Raw genomic sequence first — 25,100 nt, forward strand, 5'->3', positions numbered from 1 at the left:
GAGACCAAGGGGCCGGGCAAAGTGCATAAAAAACCAGAAATCAGGGACCATCTGCATATCCAACAGCAGGGCTGGTGACATGGCCGTGGCCCCTCCCGCACAGCTGTACGCAAAGACAGGCAGGAGGGTGTCCGGGCGGGGCAGGCGCCTGCGTGTCTGTGAGGTTTGAATGGAGTGTGATGACCGTGCAATCAGATCTTAAAGGTGAAGAACAGCAAGGGGGCTGGGGGCCTTGGTTGCCCCACCCCTGGGGCGCCGGGCAGGGGCAGGGCCTGGACGCCCCCACTCTCTCTCCCCAGGCCCAGATGATCTTCCTCAACTGCGGCCACGTCTGCTGCTGCCAGCAGTGCTGCCAGCCGCTGCGCACCTGCCCGCTGTGCCGCCAGGACATCGCCCAGCGTCTCCGCATCTACCACAGCGGCTGAGCGCCGGCCGGCCACCCGCCCGCCCGGGCCTGGCGCCCCCAGCCCCACCCCTGCACCTGCAGGCCCAGGGCTCCAGCTCACCCCAGTTCTCGACAGACTAGTATGCCCCCCCACCCCCCGTCCTGGGCCTTGTCCCCACAGCCTGGGAGGGTGCCCGACCCTTGATCTCCAAGCACGCCCAAGCCAGATGGGGATAGGAATGCTCCTGACAGGTAACACAGCCGGTCTGAATACTGTGGGGGAGAGGGGACCCCTCGTTGCATGAGGACTGGGCCTGAGGTATAGGGAGGCGGCTATGCCCCGGCCTGTGAGGCTCTGCCGCTCCCTGTGGTAGTAACAGCCCCTCCGGGAGCCTCAGTGTCCTCATCAGGGCAGCACGGACAGTGCCATCCCACTCGCCGGGGTGGCAGGAGTGCAGGAGGGCCCTGGCCAAGGGGAAGGGAGACCACCCTGGCCTGTCCTCAGATAGGCCAGAGTGTTTGGTGCAGGCCTTGGGCCACAAGTGATGTCGGCCCCTCCTCGGCTCCCCTTCTCCTGCTCCCCAGTGCCCTGGGCCCCCCTATTCTGCAGATCTGCACTCCTCACCCCACGCAGCTCACAGGCAGGCACTGAGCTTTGCAGACCCTAAGTGGGAATGTCAATAAACCCACCTCCAGCCTGCGCCTCCCGAGTTGTCACTGGGTCCTGATGGAGCCCGGGGTGGGGGAGGGCCGAGGGTGGAGGGAGAGGACCTCACCTCAGTCAGAAGGGAAGGATTCCGGAACAGAATGTGAAATTATCCAAACCTCCCTCCTTGCAGGTGGAGAGACCGGGGCTGAAAGAGGAGAAGGGCTCGGAGGGTCCAGGGAGCAGGTTGTGCTGCGTGACCTGCGCCATGTGCTCTGTTGTCATTATCCCAGACCAGGGGGCTGAAGGCCTGGGCCCTGCACTTGGGACGTGGTGGTGCTGGCTTTGGAACCCAGAAGCACCTGGACTCCCGAACCCGCGCAGCTGTGCAGGTTGCCCATTGCACAGTTCCAGGAGCCATGCTCCTTGTACTTGCTGTAGAGCTGCGCCTTTATTGTGCATTTTTTGGCAGATAGGTTTGAGCCGAGAGCAGCTTTTTCTTTGGGCTGGAGGCAGGCCTACTCAGGGTGCCTGGGCCCTGCCTCCAGCTAACTGACTCTGGCCAGCTTCCCAGGCTGTTTCCCCATCTGTTTGATAAGGGGCATGATGGGGCCCTGATGTAGGCCGGCGGCCACCAGGGGGCACTGAGTGCTCATGCCAGGTGCAGCGCGAGAGCCGGCAGGTGACAGGAGCCAGGTGGCAGAAAAAGCCTTGATTTCCCTGCCTCGTTGGGACTGTCAGTCCTGTGAACTGGAACAGGACGGAGTGAAGTCCCCTAGTGGTGTGATCCCTGCTTTCCAGGTACCCTGGGGGGCCTCTGTTGCTTCCTCTCCCCCACAACGTCCTAGACTCCTCTTGGCTAAAACGGGAGGCAGGCCTGAGGTGGGCAGGGCCGCTGTGCAGAGTACGGTGTTGGGTGGGCCTCCTTGAATCCTTCTAGGCCCCTCCCTTTATAGATGAGGAGCCTGAGGCTGAGTTCAGTGACTTGCCAGGGTGGCAGCAGGACTGCAGCTGGTCTCCAGCCCCACTGCCCCTCTTGATAAGCCTTCAGCTACTGACCACCGGCTGTCCCCAAGGTGTCCGGCTGCCATCCCACCCAGCAGGGGCATGTTTTTCACCCATGGATAGAGCAGCCCATCCCCATCAGCTGGTGGGTGTGTGTGTAGGGGGGTGTCCCTGCACCCCAGAACCTCAGCCCAGGCTCCCCACCTTCCTGGCCCTCAGTTTACACATCAGTGAAATGCGGTGATGCGGGTACCCACCACCTGGAGCTGCCGTGAGGCTCCTAGTCCTGCACATAACGTGCACGGCCCACAGGTAAGTGCTCAGAAATGCTAGCTGTGTGACTAGGAGTCTTGGAAACACTGGCATCACTGTTTAGAGCCAGCCTGAGCTCCAGGCCCACCCCGCTGTGGGTGCCCCAAGGCCACAGAGCCATAAAGCTGCTGACGTCCCTCCTGGCCACACTGTTGCCCGAAGACCATGCTGCACCAACCTGAAGCCACCTGAGCTGCCCTCAGGCCAGTAACCTATGCGCTCCTGCATCCCTTCTCTCTGAGCCTCAGTTTTCACTTCTGTAAAATGAGATCACAGAACTCTGATCACACACCTCGAGGCACTCAGTCAAGCAACTAGCCCCAAAAGTCAAGGTGCACAGGTGCTCCTAGACCATCTCCAGTCCAGGTCTCCCGCTGCCGGCACCACACGTGGGCCACTGGCTTTAAATAAAGCATTTATTGATTAGTAGAAGCTGAAAACAGTTTGCATAATATTTCCAATATAGTATCTGGGAAGAATTGGAAAACCCCAAAAGAAGGCACTAGAGGAAAGCATCTTAAGACGGGGTGTGTTGTAGAAGAGGTTAGTGAGGCGTTGAGATAAGGGCTGGGGGGCCTGGGGGGGGGGTCCCTGAGCACCAGCCAGCGCTGCACGTCCTGTGGGTCCAAGGCCCCGGCCCCGGGAAGCGGATCAAGGGGACGGAGGATGCAGGGCTGGGGGGAGGAGGTTGGTTTCTGCCCTGCCTGACCGCCCCTCAAAGCAGCAGGGGAGGGGGTCTGGGGAGGCCAGGAGGTCCCAGCCCCTGGAGATGGCATTGGTTTGACCCTCACCTTCAGGAACAAGAAGCTGAGGAAGGAGGATGGCTGAGCCCCAGGTAACTCACAAGGACACCTGAAAAGTCCAGGGGTCTCCAGGGTGTGGCACCTTGGGACTCAGAGGCAGCAGAGGCCCAGTCCAAGCCTGACCCCAAATGCTCAGTGGTACCCGGGGGTGCCACGGCCCCTCCCGAGCCCCACCAGCTCCCCCGAGGACAGTGCGTACCTTGGAAGCAGCCTGCAGGAGACCATCCACATCCACCAAGTCCTGCCACCCTCCCCTCAGCCCAGCGTGTGGGGACAGAGGGCCACCTGGAGACTGGACCCCAGCAAGCGGGGGAGGGCGAGGCAAAGGCCAGCAACCCTCTGTCTGCCACCTTGCCCACCCTCCGCCCTCCCGGCAGCACCTCCACAGAGGTTGTTCCCTCCTCCCCTCAGACACGTCCTCTCCCCAGACCAGCACATTCCAGGCCCTTCTTGTTCCCTCCCCAGGCCCATGGTTCTACTCCCCCAGCATCCCCTGGCCTGAAGACCCCCTCCTTGCACCTCCCCTCACCCAGGGCGGGAGAGCGAGGCCAGTGTCCACTCCAAAACCCATCCAGAGATGGGTCCCAATTCTCTGTCTTCCTGGTTCCAAGGGGAGGGAAGTCACAGCAGATGCTTTTAGCTCCCTCTTCCCAAGGATGGTGAGACCCACAAGGGAAACAGGCCAGGGAGGAAGAGCGGTGGGGAGGGCTCAGGGAACCAGGCCCACCGATGCTCCCCAGCCCCTCAGGTGTGCCCAGCCCCCAGCACAGCACTAGGAGGAGAGCCAAGATCGTCCCACAGAAGAGAAAATAGAGCAACCGAGTGTGACTGAACCCAATAAAGTGACTCAGGTGGGCCCGTTCCTGCCCAGCCCCAGGTGCCACACCAGCCCTGCCCTACCTCCACCCAAAGGCACGGGTCTGGTGCTCCCCGGCCAAAGCCAAGGGCCTGCCAGTGCCTCGGAGGGAGTGGCCCATATTCCATGTCCAACAGAAGCTCGGGGGAGACTGGCCTAGAACTCGGTCTGCACCCCTGTGCTGTCCTCGGTGGTGGTGTGGATCGGGGGGCGGCCGCCAGGGCTGGAAACCTGCTCCCCGGTCTCCTGGTCGCTGGGCTTAGGAGGCTCAAGGTCCACAGCCTTTCCAGGCGGGAGCTGCTGAAGGGGTGAGGCGGGCGGAGAGGCGGGTGGCGGGGCGGCCTCAGGAGCTGCCATGGACTGGGGGCTCTCCTGCACAGGGGCCCCATTGGCCAGTGGGGGGCTCTCAGCCCGCAAATCTTGGGCTAGCAGGCCCCGGAGCTCTGTGATACTGTCCGGGGACGCAGGTGACAGTGGCTCAGGGACAGCCTCAAAGGGCAGCCCTGCCTCCTCGTCCTGGACCACAGACACCACCTGCTTGGCACGCCGGCGCTTTTCTGAGAGGGTGGCTGCTTCCGGGACACCCGGGCTGCTGCTGTCCCCACTGCTGTCACCTCCACCACCGTACTCTTCACCCCAGTCGATGGGTGCACCCTCGGCCAGCAGGTGCAGGTTGGGGTCACTGTTGTGCATGACCACACTGTCTCGGTATAGGTTGTGCTTCCGCTGCACGGCAGCCTCCTTCACAGCTACGGGACAAAGGGTCAGGGTGGTGCAGTGTCAGGACACTTACCAGGGGGCTGACGGCCGTCACCACACCCTACACTGGGCCCCAGTGTGACCCCGTGTCATCCCCCAGAGGCCTCCCACAGCCTGGGTGGGTGCTGTGATTGGTACAAGACTTATTTCAGGCCTTGATGCTGAAAAGCAGGAGCTGTGACCCTAACCTGTCACTCATCTGATATCCCTGTGATGCCAAAGACCGACAAAGAAACAAAGGCACAAGGAGGCAGTGCTCCCCTCCTGGGGCCACACCACTAACAGCAGGTCCACCCCAGCCCGCAGCGTAAGTCTCATGTCCTGGCTGTAGCTTAGTTGACCCCACTTCCTCTGGGCGGCCACCTCCATCACCCTCCCGACAATAAGCACCCCAACACCAGCGGCCAGCAGAGGAAACCCCCACCCAGCTCTGCAGCTCGCCCTCCGGGTGGCGGGACCAGCACGTACCCTGCAGGATGTCCTTCATGACCGTCTGCAGCACCACCTCCTCGTACGTGTTCTCCACCAGGATGAACCTGGCAAAGTCCTCGAAGATCAGCTCCTGGAAGCGGGAAAGCTCCTGCAAGAGAGAAGGGTGGTCACGCCCACGGGGCAGAGGGAGGGTCTGTGGGCTCCACCCCCACGAGCCAGGCCGTGGGTCAGGCCCAGGGCTGGGGCGGGCTGGGGTGAGTAGGGGCAGGGGGCGCGCTCACCGACTTGCAGGTGGGCGCCAGCTTCTTGAGCAGGAACGGGATGGTGATCTGCAGCAGCGCCTCCCGGAAGAAGCGCTTCCGCACCGAGCTGCTGTCATAGTCGTATTTCTGCCAGGAAAGAAGAGCCAGGGCACGGGGGCTCCAGGTCAGTGGGCTCCACCGGCCCCTGTTCTGGCCTGAGCCTTCGCGTCCTCATCTGTCAGGGGATTGGCCAGGCTCACCTTCAGCACCCGCTCCAGGATGCGCTGGATGGACTTGCACAGCTCCTCCTTGGTGGGCCCCTTCCCCAGCTCCTGGTGCAGGAGGGTCTCAAAGGTGTATACGGCGTTGTCCATTTGCTGCGGGGCACAGGACGGGGATATGAGGGCCTCACTCATCACTCACTCCTTTACTGAGTGTCTAGTGCGCTAGCTCAGTGCTGGGCACTGGGGCCGGTCCCTGCCTCAGGGAAACGGGAAGCAGAGGTCCTGGGCCCTGCAGGAAGGGGCTTAGGGAGTAAGGAGGGCTTCCCAGAGGAAGGGGTCTCTGCATCCCAAAAGATGAATCCAAATTAGCCAGGTGAACCGAGGGACAGGTGTCCAAGCAGACCAGAGAGCACAGCCAAGAGACCAGAGCAGGAGAGAGCACACAGGGGCTGAGCTGACTGCAGCGAGGCCTGGGAGGAGGGCGGGGCCGGGGAGGAGGCCAAGGGGTCAGGGCCTCTTCCTCAGGAGATGGGGCCTATGGAAGGCGGTGTTGGGTGCAAGGTGAGCGGGGTGCGGGGTGAGCTGGGGCAGCACCCTGGGCCCACCTCACGCATGTGGATCTGGGCTCGCTGCTTGAACACAGATGTGCTGGACACATCGAAACGCTGCTGCAGCCCATCAAGCCGCAGCGGCTCCATCTTCTCATAGCAGCTCTGCATCTTGAGGGGGTGGTACGCCAGCTGGGACAGCTTCTCCATGTACTGCAGGAGGCAGGGATGTGCAGGACGTTAGCTGGGACTGCTGGAATGGCCAGGTGGCCCCCGCGGCCCCCGCATCCCCTGGGCCCTCGGAGTCCAGGCGTGGCCCCAGGGAAGGCCATCTGGGGTGGTGCCCACAAGGGCAAATGCTGGAGGACCTGGGACAGGAAGGATGAGGGTCTGAAGGCAGGTGGGAGGGGGTCCAGCTGCACAGCATGTGGAGAGAGGCCAGCCTGGGTGCTGGGTGACCTTGGGGAAGTCGCTCACACTCTCTGAGTTTCAATTTCCTCAGCCTCCAACTCAGGAGCTGGTTTTTCATTATCTCTCAGGTTGTTTCTTATTCTCAAATTCTGTGATGATTATTTTCAGCAGACTCCTCAGTTTGAGGTGTAGAAGAGGAGGCTAAGGTTACAGGACCAATTCTATCTGCACGTGCGGCTCCAGGCAGCCGACTACCCCAATACGGGGTCTGGGGAAGGTGACTGAGAAGTCAGGGGGCTGGCTCCATTTGTAGGGTACATGAAACGGCATCTCTGTACCTGCTCGCCCCTTGGTATCCCACAGATCCTCTATCCATAGGCTACTCCTGGAGGGGAGAGGCCCGCCCTGATCACCATGAGGGCCTGACAGGGACCAACAGGACCCAAACCCAGGAGGTGCGCCCACCCCGGGGCCGGCGCCCAGTCACCTCGCCCAGCTTGTCGATGCCGCCCTCGTTGATGACGTTCAGGTTCATGTCGGTGACCTCCTTGAAGAAGACGTCCCGCACCTCGGTGAAGCCCTGGCTGGTGGGCACCATCAGGGCCTCCAGGATGGACGGGATGTAGGGCTGCACGTGGTTCCGGACACACACCTCTGCCTTGGGGAGGATGGAGGCTGCACCCAAGGGAGCTGGTTAGCAGACAGCACCCCTGGGAGCAACCCCAGCCACCCTAGACCTCCGTGGCTAGAAGCAGGCTGTCTGTTATTCTTTAAAGAAAACCCCTGGTGACATTGGCAGACAGAAAGATTCCAGAGGAACAGTTGTTAATGCAGCACAAATAACAGGGTAGTCTGAGATCCGACCCCAATATTCCTGAAACCATGGTGGCAGGAAGCTAAAAAAACTGCTAAAGGTCTAAATGTTGGCAGTTTTCCTTCTTCGCTAGAGGAAGAGAAAAACTCACGTTTGGGAGTCTTGCTTCTTTATTTAAAAAAAAAGGAAAAACACAAGAGTGAGTTCAATGAGCCTCTGGGTTCTACAAGCCCTGAGCTGGATCGTGCTCTGGCATGGTGTGGCCTGGCTCGGTAACTGTGTAGAAGGCTGCTTCTCTGTGGGCAGGAACCGTCTCCGAGACATCCTGACCAAGGCACTTCTACCCAGGGGGTGTTTTGACGTCCCTCCCTCCCCTCTGCCCCGCTGATGTTGTTTTTTCCACACAATAAATATCTACTCAGGGTGTCCTACCCAGCTCACAGGGAGGACAGCCAGCAGAGGATAACCCTCGGACAACTGACAACTACAGCTGTGGCCAGTGTGAGGGGGACACACACATGAGGGGATCCCATCTGGCTCGGAACAGAAAGGAGCGTCAGCTGAGCCAGAGAAGTCGGGCCTGCCGAAAGGGAGTCACCACACAGTCGAGCTGATGTCACTAAAATGACACGTGGTAAATCTGAGGGACACAGACGAGCAGAAGGCTTGAACCTCCCTGACATCATTTTGATCGTGAAGATCTGGGTTTACAGAAATAACAGCCACCAAACAACCCACAGGGGTCAGAAGAACAATGGCTCAGATTTGATTTCAGTTTTTAAAAAATAACGAATCCGATCATTGCTGTGAAATGTGCACGGATCCCTGAAAGAGGCAGGAGAGCCCGTGGTCCCGGCGCGTCACCCGGCGAGGACAAGCACAGCCAGGTGTCCTGCCTACCTCGGATCTTGCTGGCCAGGTGCTCCTTGGAGGTGATGATCTGGTCCATGTCAGTGCGGATGACCGCCTCCATGGCCGGCCGGGCCAGCTGCAGCTTGGACAGCACCGCGTCAAAGCGTGCCTTGGCCTGCTCGTACACCATGCGGTACACGGCGTCTGAGATCTGCGGGCAGTGAGGTGGCAGCGTGAGCGCCAGGCTGAGGGTGCCTGGCAGCTGCAGGCCCCACACCCCTGCTCCTAAGCCCAGGCCTGCCCACCTGGATCCACTGCCGCTGTCGCTCCTGCGGTTTCCCCTTCAGCCGTGGGGCCAGCTCCGCCTTCAGCTCCGGGCCCAGCTCCTCCATCACCAGGTTGCTCAGGATCTGGAACCAGGAGGCAGAGGCGGGGGCAAGGATTGGAGTCTGTGCAGCCGATGTGCTCCTCTCCCCGTTTCTCTGGGCTCGGCCCTTTGTGCCACGTCTCCGCTGCCCTCTCTCCTGAGTATCATTCCCACAGGTCCCAGCTAATCTGCTTGAGTGTCCTAAAGGGGCCCCACCTCAGGACCTTTGCACATGCTGCCTCCCAGTCTGGAATACCACACTCCACACTACTTGCCTACATATGGAACTGTATGCGTTTACTTGTTAAATGTCTGTTCCTCCTGCTAGACAGAGAGCTCCCTGCGGGCCAGGGCTGCCTCCCTCTTACACACAGTGGCACCCCACCACCTAGTCCAGGGTATATGCTCAGTTAATGACTGAACAAAACAAGTAGCTCCACCTTCGTGACCCACCTCAGCCTCCACCCATCCAAATCTGAGCTGAATCTTGTTCCAAACCTGCAGTGAGTGCCCCAGAGCCCCATCTGTGTGCTTGGCCCTAACCTCTGGGAACTGGGGTGACTTCCACAGCCTCCCACTGGCCTCCCTGGCCTCACCTGCACCTCGTTCCCACACAGCATCTCCCAGGTGCCATACAGCTCCTTCGACTGGCGGTACATGCGGATGGCATCCGTGAATGCAGGGCCCTCCACCTTGGAGTCCTCAGGGATCCCTGTCCAGGAGAGGGAGGGAGGAGGTCAGCAGGATGGAACGGTGGCCTCCACCATGACCAACTGACTGACTGCCCCGACTCCCGCTACCGCTCTTGTAGTAATGGTGGGAGGAGGAGCTGCAAGAACAAGTAACAGCAATAATAACCCCCTACCAACAGCAGCAACACAGACCTTCATACCCTCCTTATCGCCTTAAATCCTTAAATCCTCCCAACCGCCCCAAGACGTGGGCACTGCTTTACAGATGGAGAAACGGACCGGCTTCAAGGTCAGGCCACTACTGACGGTTCCAGGGCAGCAAGTGGCAGAGCCACGACCAGAAGCCACACCACCTCCCGGGAAAGGCCACCAGAGGCACCCAGAGACCCTCCCTCCATCAGGGGCTGCAAGCTTTCCCTGCAGAGGACCAGTCAGTAAATGTTCTCAGTTTGCGGCCAGGCAATCTCTGTCCCAACTACTCAGCCTGCATTTGCTGTAGCAGGAAAGCAGCCACAGACCGTGTGTGAATGAGCGAGCTGGTAAAACTGGGTTTAGTGCAACAGGTGATGGGCCCCACTTGGCCCATGGGCCCCAGTTTGCCGAGCCTTGTCCAGATCACTGAACCCTAGAAGGTCTCAGTTCTCCCTTCTGAGCAGTGGGAATACTGACCAGCCAGGCTGCACACACCCACTGTGGGGCTCCGGGACCACATGGACTGGGAAGGCTGGGCCCAGCACTTTGTTAGTAACCACAGCGACGGCCGCCCTGGGTCTGCCCTGCTCGCCGCCGTGTGTCCACCTCTGACTTGAAAATACCATTTCCCTGCTTCTGCTATCAGTGGTGGCGGTGGTGGTCCAGATGAGTTTGCCCACCTCCCCCATGCTGGCGAGGGGGGGGGCCGGCCCAGGAAGAGGCAGAACCCGGCTTCAGGAAGGACGTGGTTAAACACCCGGCAGCCCAACAGCGGGCAGCTGCCCTGGCCACGCGCCTCTGACCGCCGTGTCCCCAGAGCCAAGCGAAGGGGAAGCAGCAGCCTGTGCTCCGAAACCCCGGCTCCCTCTGTGGGGATGACGGCCTGAGTCACCCCCACAGAGAAAAAGCCCCTCTCTGGTGTGGGGAGGACCCCTCCCCTCCCACATCCGGCCGATTCCCCCACAGGAATCCCAGCCTGCTGGGACTGGAAGGGAGCTCAGTGGTGGGGAAACTGAGGCCCAGCCCCCATCCCTGTAGTGGCAGCTCCCTGGACTGGGAAAGGGAGGGGCGTGAGGGGGACCTGTGATGAGGAGGGAGTGACAGGGGCAGAGCTGGGGTGCCGGGCAGAGCCCCTGGGGTGGGTGCCACATAGATGGCCAGGGGAGGAACCCTTCAGGCTCTCAGGATGGGCATCGTCTCCCAGAGACCAGGTTTTGCCTGGAAAATCTGGGCTGTGCATTAGACGCAGCCTCTCCACATTAGGGCATTGACATTCCGCAGACAGCAAGCCCTGGCGTGCTGCATAGGGGCTGCCTTCCAGGCGGCAGGAAGGTGAGGCTGAGAGCTGGGCAGCAGGAAGGAGGCCACCAGGGTTCCAGGCTCTGCCTGGTCAGACCCTTAGGACGTCTCTACTCTGCACACTGAGTGGCTAAGTCTTACAAAAGTCACCCCTCCTGAGCTCTTCCCCTGAGCCTGGCTGCCAGGGGCTGAGTCTGTCCCTCCAGGTTCCCATGTTGAAGTCCTAATCACCACCCCCCACCCCGTACCTCAGTATGTGACTGTATCTGGAGACAGGGACTTAAGAGGTAAATAAGTTAAAACGAGGTGATTAGGCTGGGCCCTAATCCAGTGTGACTGGTGTCCTTGTGAGAAGATGTTTGGACAAAGAGAAAGCACCCACAGAGGGAGGTGTGTGTGAAGACACAGGGAGAAGGCAGCTGTCTGCTAGTCAAGGAGAGAGACCGCAGAAGAAAACAGACCTGCTGATACCTTTATCTTGGACTGGCAGCCTCCAGGATTCTGGAAAAATTCATTTCTGTCATTTAAGCCCCCATTGTGTGGCCCTTTGTTACAGCAGCCCCAACAGATGGAGACACCGGCCCTGGGCTGAGACCTCACACGTGCTCCTTCATCCAACCCTCATAACGGCTCTGTGTGGGACAGCCGTTCTCAGTCCCACTTGTCTGATGAGGACTTGGGCTCAGAGAGGCAAAGTTATTGGCTCCAGGACACAAGGCGAGGGAATGGCAGCCCCAGGGCTGGAACTCAGGAGCTGACTCTAGCCAGACCTAGAGACTTCCTGCCTGTGGGGTCCTCAGGGTCTGGCTGAGAAAGGAAACCGCATTCCTCAATCCTGGGCGGCAGGCAGAGGGGGCCTTGGTCAGACAGGAAGAGGCCCTGACCTCTGCACCCCAGGCCCACCCTGAGGGCTCAGCTCAGTGTCCCAGCCGCCTCTTGCCACCCCCAGCTGCTCCAGGAATGCAGGATGTGGGGGGGGGGGCACTGGATGAACTGGCATCCACCCAGCTTGGCCTTCTTCCCCCACCTCCCCCCTACTTCCTGGCAGCCCCCGGAGTGAGTAACTCCAGGCTCCACAAATTCCAGGCCCAGCCTCCGAGGAAGCAGAGAACTTTCCCACAGTCCTCAGGGTGGAGGAAAGGTTCCTCTGAAACCTCCCTGTCAGCTCTGAACACCTTCCCGCCGTGGGACACCCGCTCCCCCCACCCTAGCAGCGCTCCTGGCCTCCCGTCCTGCCCACAGCACCCGCACCCGCACCCATACCCCTCGGCCTCCCAGCTGGGCACTCCCTCTGTGCCGGGCACAGGGCCAAGAGCTCTACCCGAACCAGCTCATTTATTCCTCCCAATAATCCCGCAGGGCTTGAGTTCATCACGATCGCCATTGTGCACATGGGGAGCCGAATGATGGCTTTCCCCCACCTGTTCTGTCCCCACCTCACCTGGCCTGGGGTCACCCACTAGGCTTGGAAACGTGGAAAGGGTGGAGCTGGGCCAGGGATTGGGGAGGGGAGGAAGGAGGAAAGAAGTGGGGTAGAGGGGGAGGAGCAGGAGGAGGAGGAGGGAGGGTGCCCTGGGCCAGGCAACCACAGCCCAGATTGCCTCCACCCAGTCCTGGCCCCTCAGCCCCAGGGGACCTGGGAACAGGAGGCCCTTTGTGGGTGGCAGGGGTTGGCCTGACTAAAGACCTGGTTCCTCCCTCCTGGAATCTGCCACAGGCAGCTCTGGAGAGTGGAGAGGACAGGTGGGGTGAGCGAGTCAGGGCAGCCAGGCCTCCAGGCATGCGTGCCCACACCATCCATCCACCACCACGTGGAGCTGTGCCCGAGGTGTGCCAGGCGGGGAGGCAGGGGCTGTCACCTTCCTCTGCTGTCCTGAGGCCAGGTCACCAGGAAGGAAATTCAGGGTCCAGGACAGGATCATTCCTTCCCCAAGGACAGAAAGACCCTCAGTGCTACACCCCACCCCCACCCCTCACTGAGACAATCACAGGCTTTTTGATTAAACTCCTTAGGGCCCTACAAGGCCCTCCTAACCTGACCCCAGTGCCCCCTCCAGCCCATTTCCGGCCACCCCCTCCCCACTTCAGGGCCTTGTGCACTTCCTCCCCTAAACTGCTCCCACCTCTGGACCTCCCTTCACCCTTGCTGCAAACTCTGTCTGGGACACACCTCCCTCCACTCTAGAACTATTCATCCTTCAGGTCTCAGCTAAACCATCACCTCCTCCAGGGAGCCACCCTGATCAACACCCCCTGCAATACATACACACCCTCCAGGCTCCCTGGGTGGCTCTCACCCAGCACCCAGCACAGCCGTGACTCATCACCCTCCCCCTCATGTCCTCATCTGTTTAACATCTGTCTCCCCCACCAGACTGCCAGCAGCATGAGGGAGGGGCAGGGACCATGTCTTGCTCCCTGGCTGCATCCTCAGTGTCCAGACCTAGGCCTGGCTCAGAGGAGATATTAAAATGTTTGTTGAAAGAATGAGTGGCCAGAAGAGACCCATAACTTTACAGAGAACAATGAGGCCCTGAGGGAGGAAGGGAACTTCCCAGACTACTGTACAGGTTGGTGGTAAAGAAATGATACCATAAAAAAACCCTTTACCAAGCATGGAGTGGATTCTCACTGTGCAGTCTCACAAACCCTCTCAGACACAGGGGAGACTATTAACCCTATTTTACAGAGGCTCCAAGAGGTAAGCTGGACTCCTAAGGTCATGTTGCTGGAAAGTGACAGAATTAGGATTTTTAACAAGCACATCCCTCTGAGAAAACTTTCCCAAATTTTTCCTGAGCCTCACAGAACTGTTTTCATCAAGCAAGAAGGTTCAGGGCAGTATCACAATGGTTTCTAACAACCCCAGAAGGAAAATTAGAACAGCTCATAGAGCAGGGTTGCCACACCACACTCGGCCACTAGGTGTCACCATCCAGCACATAACCCAGGCAGCCCGCTCCCTCCCTCAAGGCGGCTCACCATTGTTGCAGTGCCGGACGCAGTCCTGCAGGACAGCTTGCCACTTGTCCTGCTCGGCTTCCGTCATCATGCAGAAGTAGTAGTGACGCGCAGAAGGATGCCAGAGGATGAGCGGGAATTGCGTGGGGCACTTGAGGATGGGGGTGGCGCCCGATTTTGATGTGGTCCCTGTGGAGACAGTGCCTGCTGAGCAGCTGCCCTCTGCGACTTCCCTTGGCCAGAGGCCAACCAACAGCTGATCCCTCGCTCCGCTCTGAGAGGCAGGTTTAGGCCCAGAGAGGGCTGGCCTGTCCTGGGGTGACCAGCAAGTCAGTGGGGGAGGTGGCTTCCCTCCTTCTGGCTCCACAGCCTGGTTAAAGGAACCTCAGACGCCTCCAGTACCTGTTCAGACCCATTTCTTAGAGCTGGTAACGCATCCACCTCCCTGGGGTAAGGTTATAAACTCCATGTGTGAGGCACAAATAATACAGGGTCAGAGCCCCAGGGTCAAAGGCTGAGCATTACCTCCCTGGGTTTCCCTTCAAATTTCAGCTGTGGAGGCCAAAGTGTGGCTTAAATATCCAAGGCGGGAGGGAGGCATAGGGGTGGGGAATAGAAAATAAATAAAAGGGGATTTTTCTCTATTTTGTCTGCATGGATATTTGAGATCCAGTGAGATAGGTGGTCCTGGGCTGTGACCTCGCCACTGTTGTTAATAACAGGACAATGGCAGTTCTTTGTGCCCTGCCTCTGGGTCTCTGTGCTGGGCTCAGCGTGCACAGCACCTTGGGAGGGGGGTCTACACAACACCCCAAGGTCAGCACTCTCAGTGCAGGGGTTGGAATCCAGGAAAGCCAGACTCCTGTCGAGCCCGCAACCACCAAGTCCCACACAGGGGTACAAGCTGCCCCCAGGCTGGCATCTCCCCCACCCTTTGGTCTCCCTGGGATCATCTGAGAGACAGGATCTGTTCCTGCAAGGCTCCTGGGAGTCCCTAAGTGGGTGGGGTAGAAACAGGGTGCCTAGCACAGCTCCTTGCAAATGCAGTATTGACTTTTTGCAGTTTACAAAGCAGGGCACCTGGATCATCTTCTCCCAGGAGCCTCTCAGGGACTCAGAGAAGGGAAGGATAGGGAGTGAATTCCCCTGCACAGCTGTGATCATTAGGCTCAGGGAGCGGGGGCTCAGGTGGGGCCCACACTGCTGCAGCCCCAATTCACCGTGTAGCCTCAGGCAGGCCCCTCCCAGGCCTCCCCTTGGGGGCTCAGGTTATGTTGGGCACCTGCCGCCAGCTCGAAGCCCAGCTGGCCTTTCTGCGAACGTGCATTCTGGAGTTCTAGGTTCAGGGGCACCCTCTCCCCTGGCCAAAACCCCTGGTCCTTTACCTGGTAAGGAATTGCTAACGAGCTCCAGGTACTGGTCCACGGAAGTGAGGATTTTGTAGCCTGCACTGTTGATGACAGCTCGGGGTGGGACCTGCCGCTCATAAGCCTGTGGAGCGGGCAAGAGAAATGGTCCCTGGGGATTACGGGTCTGGCCAAGCCCAAACCCCATCTCAGTGTTGCCTGCCCAAGGTGGGGAGGGGGAGGGGAAGGAGGAAGATGAGAGGGATGGAAGAGGAAGAGGAGTTTGACCATCACAGAGACTAGAGGCAACATGGTGCAGTGACCTGGACCCAGGCTCTGGGCTCAGATCCTGGCTCCACTGAGTACTATCTGTGTGATGTTGAGGATAAGGTTCCTTCACCTCCTGTGCTTTAGTTTTCTCATATATAAAAGCAGGGGAATAGCGGTTCCTACCTGACAGGACTGCATGACTACCAAGTGAGATAATCCACAGGAAACGTGTAGCACCGTGCCTCGCGCAGCCAGGCGGTAAGCACGGCTAAGATGATCGCTGTGTTATCACCACTGCCGCTTCCACTGCCTCTCCCATCGGCAGCTACCACTAGCTGAGTGTTCACTACACGCAGGCCTCGCGTGCTTCATTTCACAGAATTCTCACAATCCAGAGGTAGGTACCATGATTAGCCTGGTCTGTCAGCCTCTAGAATCCGGGGTCTCTGACTATTACCCTGAACTGTCCATCAGCTTCCTAGGTTCTGAGCCCCACACAAGTCCCCCTGGGAGGAGAATTAGGTCTGGGCACTGCTTTCTTACACCCGTAGGGATTAAAAATAGTACTGATGTCCTAGCTCATAGAGCAGGGCTGCAATGCTGCAACCTGCCACTAGGTGTCATTACTCAACACACTTCTTAAGAGTGGCTGGAACCTCTGAGGCAATAACTTCAAAGTGTGGTCCCTTACCCGCAGCAGCATCAACAGCACTGTGATCTCGTTAGAAATGCATTTTCTGGCTCCACTCCAGACCCAAGTCAAACTCGGGGTGGGCTCAGGAACCTGTTTTTTAACAAGCCCTCCAGGTGATTCTGATCAGGCTATTATTTTGAGAACCGCTGGCCTGGGGCATCAGGTTGCTCTGGACTCTGTTACTCTTAACACTGATTTGCCTCAAAACAGATGGCACTTAAGTCTGTCCTTTGGCTGCTCTGGAGAAATGTTTGGTAGAAGTTGGGTCTGTGGCTCAACCAGATGGGGTTTCCCCAAGGGCCCAAAGCAAAGACAAGGAACAAGTAAGGACACGTCTCCACCCGCTGCAGGGCAGGGGGTTCGGGGGCGGGGGTTGGGAGAGGGGGCTTCATCAGGAAGGAAAAAGAAAGGACCACCACCTGGGGGTCATCTGGGGCAGGGGATGGCCGGTTTGCTGTGGCTGTTGAAGAGCAAGGATGGGAGTGGGCTGGGGAGCAGCAGGAAGCCCGGGCAGGAAGGCGGCTGAGGGAGAGGAGGGCCCTGGAAATGGAGAGATCTGGATGGACTTGGGGGTGGGGAGGAGCCAGTGATGAGCTGGTTATGGGGGGGAGAGGCAGAGTGACCCCCAGAGAGCTAGGTGCCTGGATGGATGAAATGCCACTCAGAGAGGGCACCCAGCAGAGCAAGGGTGGGGAGGTGGGAAGGGGTGGGAGAGGGTGCTGAGGTTCTGCTGTGGCCCTGGCGACAGCCGAGGGGGATGCCGGGGGCAGGCTGAGGGTGGAGGAATGGAGTCTCAGGCTTAGGAGTCGGCGGGGGGCGGCGGGGGTCAAGCAGTATTAAGCAGCATAGAGGACAGCTGGCGGGGGGGGGGGGCTGCAGAGACAGGGAAGAAGCAGCCTGGCCAGGCCTGGGAGGAGATGGGGGCTCAGCGGGCACCCACGGCTGGGATGGGGCGGGGGCCTCACCACTTTGTTCTCATAGAGCACCAGCCCGTAGTTGTGGGGCACAAGGCTGAAGCGGTTCCTCCACTTCTTGTTGTCCTCCTGGTACTGGAAGAGGTTCCCCGAGAAGATGATGCGCTCATCCAGGGGCACCTATGGGAGGGAATGGGTGGGGAATGAGGCCCAGCACGGGAATGGGGTCCTCCAAGGTGACACCTGTGGGCTCACCCCCTGCTGCACACACCCTCCATCCTGACCTGGCCAAGTTCTCAGAAGGCCACTGAGGCAAGGCTGTCTCACTCATTTGGAAGATGAAGAAAGTAAGGCTCAGGACAGTGAAGGGGCTCCCCCAGGGCCCAGGCATAGCACTGGTGATGATAGGACCTGAACCCAGGCCAGGAAACATGACACAGGACCCAGACAGGATCCCACTCCGTGTGGCTCTAGGCAGCCACGACACCTTGGGACAGGTCTCTGGAGTCCAAGGCAGGCTGTTTCTCCATCCACACCCACTGCAACATGTGGGTGAGGTGGTCACACCAGCCAGAGGGGACATGCCCACTGGCCAGGACTGGGAAGGCCCCAGCACCTGGGCAAGTCTTTCTTCAGCTCTGGGCTTGTTTCTCATTCAGGGCAACAAAAACTTGATCAAGGTGGCTCCACAGAGCCTCCCCAGCTCCACCAGCTGACAAGATGGTCTTCATGAGTCTGGGTGGGGGAGGAGAGGACCCTAGTCTGGAGTGTTCCTGTCTGGCCAGGATCCTGGCAGACTAGTGGCCAACGTGGGCAGCAGAAACACCCAGACCTTCCTGCAAAGCCCCAGCTTTGACTCTACTGCTGACTCAGTGTGACTTGTCACGGCACCTCTTTGAGCCTCAGTTTCCTCATCTGTAAAATGGGGACAGTGACAGCACTGACCACCGAGCTCTCTCAAGGATTCCATCAGATGACAGGTGCAAAGATGCCGCAGGCAGTGGGCACCTGGCAGGCAGCTCAGTATGCGGGAGTCACCTTGACCACTACTGGGGTCACTGTGGTGTCAGTCTCCCAGCTCCTCTGGCTGACTTATTTGGGGAGGGGAAGGGGATGGCCGTCCCTGAGAGAGCGCTTCCTGAGTAGACCAACACTGAGGAGATATGGAGGCCACAGGGGAGCAGGCTTTCTCCTGGATGGGAGGAGCTCGGAGAGTTGAGCGTCCTGTTCCTCTGCAACTTCTATCTGTTCTACAACAAATACGGTGCCTTTTGCAAAAAGAAACATAGACCACATGTAATCAAGGGAGAAAGTATGATTTTAATGGCGCCTGACCATTCCTAACTTCGAGGCTCTGCTTCTGGCTCCGCCCAGGCCGCTGGAGTCAGGTGTGAGTGGCCCCTCCTGAGATGCACCCCTCTCCCCAGCCCCAATCTTCACAGGCAGCCTCCTCTCCCCAGCAACCTCCCTGCCACTCCTCAAGGGGAAATGCCAAAACATTCTTGGAAAATGAGGGCCTATTGTACTTAAACAATAGAACCCCGCAGACTGCTTCCTACCCAGGGATAAAAATATTTACAGGAAAAGAAAATGGCTCCCCCTACCATACACAAACCCCCCCACAGCCCCAGCCATCCCCCACCACACACACACACACACACAGTGGGCTTTGCCCAAGTCACAAAGCTGGGCTCAGCGGCCTATATTTAGACTGGGGCCCGACTCTCAGCCCAGCTCTTGAATCCCCATCTTTTCTGGAAAGAGCGAGCAGACAGAGCTGTCCTGACACCCGGGTCAGACCCCTGCTCCCCCCCAGGGCTCTGGGCTATGTCCACCCCTCTGCTTAGAGCAGGAGCCCAGGGCTCGGGTGCTGGGGGGCTGTGCTGATGGCGTGAGCTCAGCACCCAGGCAGGCTTCCCAGGTGAGAGGGGCTCGGCACCCACCGCCCAAGTCCACCTCCAGATCCTAGGACAGCCTGTACTGGGTGGCTGGTTGTAGGTTTGGGTTTTATTTTTAAGATTTTCAAATGGCAGAGTCATGTTTCCATTGGAAGGCCTGCAGGAAACGAAAGAGAACCCAAGCAGCCTAGGCCAAATATTTTGGACTCTGTGAAGCTCTCTGATGCCATGACGGGCATCTTCGGTGGATGGTGAATGGGGAGAGCACAGACCGCGGGGCTCGGACAGCCCGACTTCCAGTCCCAGCTCCACCGCCCATGGTGCGGGAGCCCGGACCAGCGACTCCGCCTCGCCAAGCCTTAGCGTCCACATCTGTCACATGGACAAAATCACAGTCCCTTAGAGCAGTGTCGTGCCAGCTGGACGAATAGTGCCCACACAAAAGAAGTGCTGGTTTTATTATCATTTCTGTTTTTATTATTACTATTACTATATTAATTGTACCATTAATATTTCTAATAGAAACGATTGATGTGATGATGATGACAAATAGTATTATTATTTCTATTATTATATTATTATCATGACTTAACCTCATGGTGGCCAGTTTCCTGAGTGGCAAAATGGGACCAGAAATCCTTGCTTTTCAGGGACAGGGAGTGATTTCATCTCACACGTCTTGCTTACATGTTACTTCTCTTTTCCTACCATGAATACTCCCCCTGTGAGTGTTAAAGGCATTTCTCATGTAGAGTAAATGCTTTTTGCTGTCAGGCGACCCCACTTCTGTCTTGGGTTATTGGGACCCAGGCTGCCTGTGACATTGCTTTCCAAATAGGGGAACAATTCCAGCTCTGCCCACTCGAAGCAGCTCACCTGGGCTGGGTCCAGGGCCATCTTTCGTATTACACAGGTATGCACCTGCCAGACACCCAGGCCAGGCCACATCTGCCCTCTATTGTCACGAGGTCTGAGGTCAAGAGGTTGCCATGACACCAGGAGACTGTACAGTCTCTTTTGGGCCCCAAATCAAAGGGACATGTGATGCTCTGAGAGGCCCTGACCTCTCTTCCATTGGGGGTCGAAGAGGAAAGAGCCCTTGGCTAGGAATCTGGAACCTGGCTCAAGTCCTGCCTCCAGTATCCTGGGAAAGCCATTTAAAGGCTTAGCTCTGGGCCTTTGCACATGTCATTGCCTTGGTTTGATATTCCTTCTCCCATCAGGTTTTCAGCTGAAATGGCCCTTTTCCCAGGAAGCCCCCTTGAGCTACCCAGTCAAGTCAGGCCCCACTGTCAGAGTTCACTCTGTTGTCTCCTTTGTAGCACCCACTTCATTGTGCAAAAGGCTGTTTACTGTCTGTCTCCCAAGTGTCTGGGGGCAGCAAGGACAGCGTGGCCTCAGCACCTGACCTGATGCAGACTAGGGGCCTGCCTGTCGCTCTCTCTGGGAAATCCCTGAGTCTTAGCAGCAGCTCCTCCAGCCCCCAACCTGATTCCTCCAGCTGTTCCTCCTGCTGCGAAGACACTGGAGGGTAACAAATCCTCAAAGCCAGGTCAAGGGACGCCAGCCTCTGTGAGGCCCTTCAGTCTCATGATAAACAGGCACATTTTCAATCACGTGATTTTGGGGGAGGAACGAAAGGACTTCCAGGGCAGGGCCTTTGCGGGCTCCTCTTTCCACTCTGCCCCCTCCTGTCGCCCCCCTGCAAACCCCCTACACCCTCACCCCTGCCCACACTGTCCTCCTTCCCGAGAGGACTTCCCAATAAGCCAAATCCCACCCAACCTTCACAGCCCCTACCCCCACCCCCACAACGCTGCTCTGACTCCTCTGGCCCACGATGGCTTCTCTCTGAATGCTGGCTCACAGACAAAAGAAACTGAGGCTCAGCAAGGTGAAGCCACATGTCTGAGGTTACCTGGCAAGTAGGGACTCACACCCCCTTAGTAATCCCAACTGCTCCCCCTTCCTGCATGCCATTTACTCTCACTGAACCATCAGCCCTGGGCAGGAGGTATCCATTTGGCAGATGAGGAGACAGCCTTGAAGGTTACCAGTTAATAAGAGGATTTGAATCCAGGGCCCCCTGAGTTCCTCCCCTCCAGACCATGGGGTTCCAGCCTCCATTCCTCAGCTAAGGCACCACCCCAGCACCTTGAAGCCGGAGCACAGGATGACCGGGCAGCCCAGAGGAAGACAAAAGGACTGTGGGGAGGTGTGGCAAGGTGTGTCAGGGCAACTTCACAGCTCACCAACCATGGAATTCAGCCACGGATGACCTGAGAGTCAGCCACTGGGATTGCCTGGCTGACCTGGTTCAGACCTCACTTCCAGAGGGACCAGCTCAGCCAGCCAGTCTGATCCCCAGAGAGAAGCTGTTGGGTGCACTGTCCAGGAGCCCCCAGCCAGGAGTAAGTAACCTCTGGGCTGCCACTTGGCCACCCAGGCCAGGCCACCTGCAGAGGAGAGGGGCTGGTACCCTTCCTCCTCATCACCCACCTCCCACCACCTGCCCAGCCATCCAGGGGGCAGAGGGTGAAGGTCACCGCAAGGGAATGACCCAGCCCTGGGACATGCAGTGCCCTCCAACAGGACTTCCTGGGCTGACACGGGGCCCCACACCACCCCCAGAGGAGCAAAGGCTGCCCTCTCACCCCAACTGCTCAGACCCGGGCACCAGAGCCCACCTGTGCTCCTGACTCTCCCACCCACAGCCCACCAGGGCTGAGCATAGGATCCCCTTCCTCCCCAGGAGGCCCTGCCTGCCTCCTCTGGCCCATGCTGACCCCCCAGGCCAGAGCCACGCAGCTTCCAGTCCCCACTTGACAAATATTTACTGTGCAAACATAATCCTACCACTGATAAGGGGCTAATGACAAGGCCAGTGATGATGACAGTGTCAGCCGGCACTCGCCAGGCACCTGCCCTAACCCCGGGCACCCAGCTGACAAATCTTTTATCCTCACAGCCACCTGGTGTGAAAGATGTGCTCATCCCATTTCACAGGTGAGTAAACTGAGGCCCCACAAGGTGAGGTAATTAGCTCGTGGGCACATGGACTGTAACAGGAGTCGGGCTTGCACCCTGGCCTGTCGTGGTGACTCAGAGCTCCAGCTCTGCTGATGGAGGGGCTGTGGGAGGGAGGGGTCACCCACTGTGATAAAGGGGCCTGGACATCACCAGGTCATCTGCCTATGCGGAAGCTGGGTGGACCCTTAGAGACCATCCCACAACGATGGGAGACCGAGGCCTGAGAAAGAAGGCCCCACCCGAGGCCGCGTGCTGAGCTGGTGCCAGAGCCCGCCTGCACCGGCCCGGCGCCCGCTGCTCACCTTGCGCCACAGCAGCTGGGCCTGCGGCGGCCCGGTGCCCTCGATCTCGTGGCGCATGCTGTTGAAGAGGGCCACGCCATACTGGTCCTCGTAGAAACGGAGGAACTCCGTCAGGATCTTCCCGGTTTTCTCTGAAAGGGAAGGACAAATGGGCCTTGAGGTTGGCATGGTAACTTTCCGGCAGCGACCTTACCCCGGCGAGGGGCACCCACAATGCCCGAAATTCCAGCTTGTAAAACTGTCCGCACAAGCTCCACGCTTGCTTCTGTGCTGCGCTTCTGGCCAGAGTTGCGCATTTCACCTGCACACACCTGGGTGAGCCTCTGGGCAGGAAACAGGGCAATGACCTTGACAGAGAAACCACCAAAGAGAAGACACAAGAAACCAACAGACCAGTGAAAAGATGCTCAACCTTGCCAGCCAGCCAGCAAACGAAAAAGGAGCCAAGATTCCATTTTCCCCCAGGGTCAGACCGGCCAGGACGTGGAGAACAGGCACCTTAAACCAGGGCTAGTGGGTGGGAAACCAGGATGGCCTTTCAAGGGAGACTGAGGCCGTGTGCACGGTTCTAAGGGTGCGTCGAGCTCTCTGGTGCCACGGTCTCTCCTCTAGGAACGCAGCCCACATAACTCACATGAGAACAGCAGGCAACTATGCACCAGAAACCACCAGAAACAAGCCAGTTGTACACAGGGGGAAAGATTCAACACCTAACAGTTCACCCGGGACAGTCAAGTGGAGGGGACCCACGTACATGTAGAACCAAGAAAGGGAAGGTGTCTGCACTCTGTCATGTAAAGAGAACTGAGGAATCACACGTTCAATATCATCTCATTGAAAACCATTCCTGTACGTGCAAGTGAGTTACTGACGCTTGGAGACTTCAAGGAAGAGGTCCAGAAGGCAGCCCTCCAGACTGTTAAGGGCGGCGCATCTGGGTGTGGGAATGAGTACAGAGTGCATTTCATTTTCTGCTTCATTCATTTGTACCGCATTTGAATTATTCTACAAGCATGATTCCTTTCACAGTGAAAAATAAACATTCTAAAATTAACTCATCTACCAAGTTAACAACCACTTTGCTTTTACTGGCTGTTGCTTCTTTCTTTTACTAAAGCAGTTTCTGAACAGAGAAGGGGCACCCTAGGGCGCCAGAGCAGGCCCAGCACATGTCAGACACTGTTGTTTGCATCCCTTTTTACAGATGAAGAAACTGAGGTTCAGAGAGGGTTGTGGCCCATGACCAGGGGGCCTTCTCCTTGGGCGAGACTTCCCGGTCCGGAGTAGCTGCAGGAGAATCTAGACCTGGGATTCACGTTGGCCCACTGTGCACTCCCCTCTCTAGGCCTCAGTGTCCGCCCGCACACCAAGAGGACTGGACTCAAAAATAAACAGGTCCTGCCACCTCAGACAGTCTTGGGTTCCAGGTTCTGAAGACCTGGTCCTTTCTCAGAGACACCGTCCCTCCCACGCCTGGTCTCTGAATACCAAGGGCACCCCGCTAGGACAGCATTTCCTTTAATCCTCTCCATAGCTCTATGAGGTAGGGCTGCTGCTATCCCCATCTTACAGAGGAGGAAACTGAGACTCAGAGAGGTGAAGTCACTGGCACAAGGTCACACAGCTAGTGGGTGTCATAGCTGGAATGCAGTCCTGGGTCCGAGCCAGGAGGTGGTGGCTGGGGAGGACATCTAAGAGCATGTGCCACATCCCACACCCAGGGTCTCGGGCAGGCCCCCTCCCTACTCTCCTTCCAGAGGCAGCTTGGCCTGTGGTCCCTCTCCACAGGCCCGTGCTCCCCTTTCCTGGAATGAGGTCGTGTGTGTTCAGATTCTGTTTTGGGGGGAGGAAGGGGAGAACAAATGAGGAATTTGCTTTGAATGCCTATTTTTTAAAAACTATAAACAACCAGAGCTCTCTCAAAGACCACGAAAATTGTTCTGAAAAATGATGAGGCAGGATGAGGGGGGAAAGGGGGTAATGAACCGGAGCCAAATAGAGAAAACAGGACCGTAGACAACAGTCACATTGATGGAACATGTAATCATCATCATCGTCGCCACCGTCTACTGTGAACCCAAGTCAGTGGGTGGGCAAGGTTTACGTGCACGATCCCCACGAATCTTCATGAAAACCTTAAGGAGTCAGTGCTATCGTTTCCCCATTTGAGGGCTGAGGAGGCTTGCAGACCCAGGACTGAAGAGCCAGATTCTCAACCTCAGCCCAGGATTTTGTCCCAACTGCCTCAAATGACCGGACACCCCAGGGCACTCTCCCAGCATGCAGGATAGGGGGGCCTGGCCCTCGGATTTCAAGGGTCCTGCGGCCATGGCTCTAGGAGGCCTGACTGCGCCCTGGTGCACCCAGCCTCAGACGAAGCATTATTCCCAGAAGGGCTGGAATCTGCCCTGATCCTTGAGGAGCCAGGCCCAGGAGGAAGCTGCATCCAGTGTCAGGACTCAAACCTAGGTTTACTGACCCACGGCATGCTCTTAGTTGCCGGGTCAGCCAAGCCCAGATATCCTGTCCAGGCAGGGAGTGTCTGGGCACAGAAAGCCCGGGGCTGGACTGGGGAGGAGGCAGGAAGGGGAGGCCCAGTCAGGAGAAGGCCCAGGCAGCATCCCACAGAGGGGTACCAAGGCCCCCAGGACTGTAAGCCAGGAGAGGCCAAGGAAGTGAAAACCAGAATGAGGTGACCAGATGGAGCCAGAAATGAGAAGTGAGGCTGACAGGCCTGAAGCAACAGGGCTGAGAGGGGCAGAGTAAGGGGCAAGAGGGAAATTCATTCTAGACCCCTCACACTGGGATGCAGACAAGTTAACCACGTGAGGCTGTGGGACCAGGGT

The 25,100-nt window shown here is 58.1% G+C and overlaps 2 protein-coding genes across 5 annotated transcripts in view; one reads left to right on the forward strand and one right to left on the reverse strand.

The window, feature by feature from the left end:
• LRSAM1 (leucine rich repeat and sterile alpha motif containing 1) overlaps positions 1-1,085 on the forward strand; it is a 36,030-nt gene extending 34,945 nt beyond the window's left edge. For all 4 annotated transcript variants that reach the window (XM_010951140.3, XM_010951142.3, XM_045513822.2 and 1 more), the window contains one exon: positions 300-1,085. In XM_010951140.3, the coding sequence (XP_010949442.1) occupies positions 300-425 (126 nt within the window). In that variant the 3' untranslated portion in view covers positions 426-1,085. The remainder of the gene's footprint in view (positions 1-299) is intronic.
• Positions 1,086-2,746: 1,661 nt separating this feature from the next.
• Positions 2,747-25,100, reverse strand: part of NIBAN2 (niban apoptosis regulator 2) — a 50,229-nt gene continuing 27,875 nt past the window's right edge. Inside the window, exons 2-14 of the mRNA XM_010951144.3 lie at positions 22,255-22,385; positions 17,076-17,204; positions 15,186-15,291; positions 13,822-13,989; positions 9,253-9,368; positions 8,595-8,699; positions 8,338-8,500; positions 7,111-7,298; positions 6,270-6,425; positions 5,701-5,817; positions 5,480-5,587; positions 5,235-5,346; positions 2,747-4,756 (exon numbers count right to left, since the gene is read on the reverse strand). Of these exons, the coding sequence (XP_010949446.2) occupies positions 4,164-4,756; positions 5,235-5,346; positions 5,480-5,587; positions 5,701-5,817; positions 6,270-6,425; positions 7,111-7,298; positions 8,338-8,500; positions 8,595-8,699; positions 9,253-9,368; positions 13,822-13,989; positions 15,186-15,291; positions 17,076-17,204; positions 22,255-22,385 (2,192 nt within the window). The 3' untranslated portion in view covers positions 2,747-4,163. The remainder of the gene's footprint in view (positions 4,757-5,234; positions 5,347-5,479; positions 5,588-5,700; positions 5,818-6,269; positions 6,426-7,110; positions 7,299-8,337; positions 8,501-8,594; positions 8,700-9,252; positions 9,369-13,821; positions 13,990-15,185; positions 15,292-17,075; positions 17,205-22,254; positions 22,386-25,100) is intronic.

Source organism: Camelus bactrianus, chromosome 4 (genome assembly GCF_048773025.1).
Source record: "Camelus bactrianus isolate YW-2024 breed Bactrian camel chromosome 4, ASM4877302v1, whole genome shotgun sequence".
Classification (NCBI taxonomy): Eukaryota; Metazoa; Chordata; class Mammalia; order Artiodactyla; family Camelidae; genus Camelus; species Camelus bactrianus.